Here is a 2,055-nt window from a genome sequence, read left to right as displayed (position 1 = left end):
CTTGCCATATCCATTCTGCAACGTGTTGATTCTAGGTGACACAGTAATTTTTTTTTTTTTTAAGACTCCACCACCCCGTCAATTGAACCAAACACAATGAGAGTGCAATCATCAAAAGAGTCTAATTATTATTATTATTATTTTCACCCAAAAAATTCAAACCTTAAATCTGATTAACTGATCCACATGACCAAATAATTGGGCCACCTTGGTAGTAGTATAGAAACTTTTAGCTACTCAAAATTAAGTATCATTATAATTATAAGAACTCGTAAAAAGGTAAAATCAAACTCTTATTGAGTCCCTTTTTTAAATCAAACTCAGCCAAACTGCAAAGCCAAAGCACCCTCATCCAATTTAAGCAATAATGCAGCGGTATCACTGGAACCAACAGAACAATACTTGCTTTCTAACAACTTCTCTTGTGTGTACATTTAACCCAAAAAAAAAAAACTTCTCTTATGTACGTTTTTGAGTCCCTTTTTTAAATCAAACTTTCTAATTGTTTTAACTAAATTATTATATTTTCCAATATATTAATCCTGTAGTACTTCTAATCATGTAGTACTTCTCAATAGATATGTTTCATATCTCATGCACCTATTAGCATACTTGCCCAGAAAGAAAAAAAGAAAGACCCAAACCTTTCCACTCTCTCTATATCTCTGTCACCCAGAAACCCGAGAAATTAAGGTCCAGCAATGGCATCATCATCATCAAGACCACTCACCTCCACCTACTCTCTCATGAAGCTACTCTCTCCACTGAATGCCTCTCCAGTTTTGGTTCGTTCCTTCCGCCCCAACGCTAGTGCCAAAGGTAATTAAGAAAAGACTCGCTGATTGATTGATGAGTAATATTGTTGCGTGCATTGAATGTGCTTGATGATTTCATTTGTTTTGTTTCAGTTTGTCCTCTGGTGAATCCATTTTTAAAAGAGGACAAGGAAGTGTTGTATGCGAGGATTGACATGCCGGGGATCAGAAGAAAAGGGCTGAAGCTGTGGGTGGAGGACAACTCTCTGCACGTCACGGGAGTGGAAGAGGTGGACGATGATGGTCCGGGCCCCAGGAAGTTCTCCGGCGCCATCAACCTCTCTCAGGGCTCCTATAAGGTGGACAAGATCACGGCGGAGCTCAAGCGCGGTATGCTCAAGATCAAGGTCCCAAAGATCAAGTTAGAGGACAGGAAAGATATCATCCTCGTCAATGTCGAATGAGTTAGTTTCTAGTTCTTGTTTGGAGTTTCTTAGTGTCTAGCTAGCTCGCAGCTACGTACCTAGGGTTTATGAAGGGTTTTAAGACAATTACATCTCTTTTCCCTGAATTTCTATGATGATGATGATCATTAATCTCTTTCTTTGCTATGTCTGGTTTGGTTAATATTCTTTATCTGTGAAACCTCATTTCAGGTTGGATTACAACAAATATATATATATATATATATATATATATATATATATATATATAGACACGCACACAGCATGAAATTGAATTAATTTACATTTCCATGGTTCAACAAAAAATATATGGTGTTTCTCTCTCCCCCGATATGTTTGAATTTCTAAGAAAAACAAAGTGTGTATATACATTTGCCAAACAAAATATAACTATTGCTTTGTAAAACAATCCACATGTTTATCACTTTAAACAGTTATAAGTGGGACACATTTTTATTTAAAAAAAAAAAAAAAAATCTAAAATAAACAGGACTCTAAATCAAGCCAGAGCAGGACTCTATATCTAACACTAGAGTCCTGATTTTAACAATAAAAGTCATAATATTCTAAATTAAACAGGACTCTATATCTAACACTCTAGGGGCAGGCAAGGTAATAAATGATTTTAGGAACCGCATGAATGTGGAGCTGAGACATAGTCCAGGTCTACTCCCCATACGCGAAAGGGAATTAAAGAGCATACACACAACAGGAGAGGGGCAGAAGTGGAAGTGACGTGCATGACCAGTTGTTTGTGGACTCGACTTTTCACAACAATGAATATTACTAAATTGCCCCCAGGGCTTGGTGACGGTGGTGGACAATACTCGGTCCCC

At 37.3% G+C, this 2,055-nt stretch overlaps 1 protein-coding gene across 1 annotated transcript; it reads left to right on the top strand.

Moving 5' to 3' along the window:
• Positions 1-701: 701 nt before the first annotated feature.
• LOC132305426 (24.1 kDa heat shock protein, mitochondrial-like) lies at positions 702-1,219 on the top strand. Its single transcript, XM_059803068.1, has 2 exons — positions 702-819; positions 909-1,219. The coding sequence occupies exons 1-2, from the start codon at positions 702-704 to the stop codon at positions 1,217-1,219; spliced, it is 429 nt and encodes a 142-aa protein (XP_059659051.1).
• The last annotated feature ends 836 nt before the right edge of the window (positions 1,220-2,055 follow it).

The sequence above is a fragment of the Cornus florida genome, unplaced genomic scaffold, assembly GCF_030987335.1.
Source record: "Cornus florida cultivar Cherokee Brave unplaced genomic scaffold, ASM3098733v1 CherokeeBrave_3.0.0_Hap2_Chr04, whole genome shotgun sequence".
Taxonomy (NCBI): Eukaryota; Viridiplantae; Streptophyta; class Magnoliopsida; order Cornales; family Cornaceae; genus Cornus; species Cornus florida.
Note: the sequence above shows the minus strand (reverse complement) of the source record. Positions and strands in the feature narration are given on the sequence as shown.

Coding starts and splice junctions, on each gene's coding strand:
- LOC132305426 (XM_059803068.1), top strand. CDS start 702: ATGGCATCATCATCATCAAGACCACTCACCTCCACCTACTCTCTCATG. Junction 820..908: donor CCCCAACGCTAGTGCCAAAG/GTAATTAAGAAA, acceptor GTTTTGTTTCAG/TTTGTCCTCTGGTGAATCCA.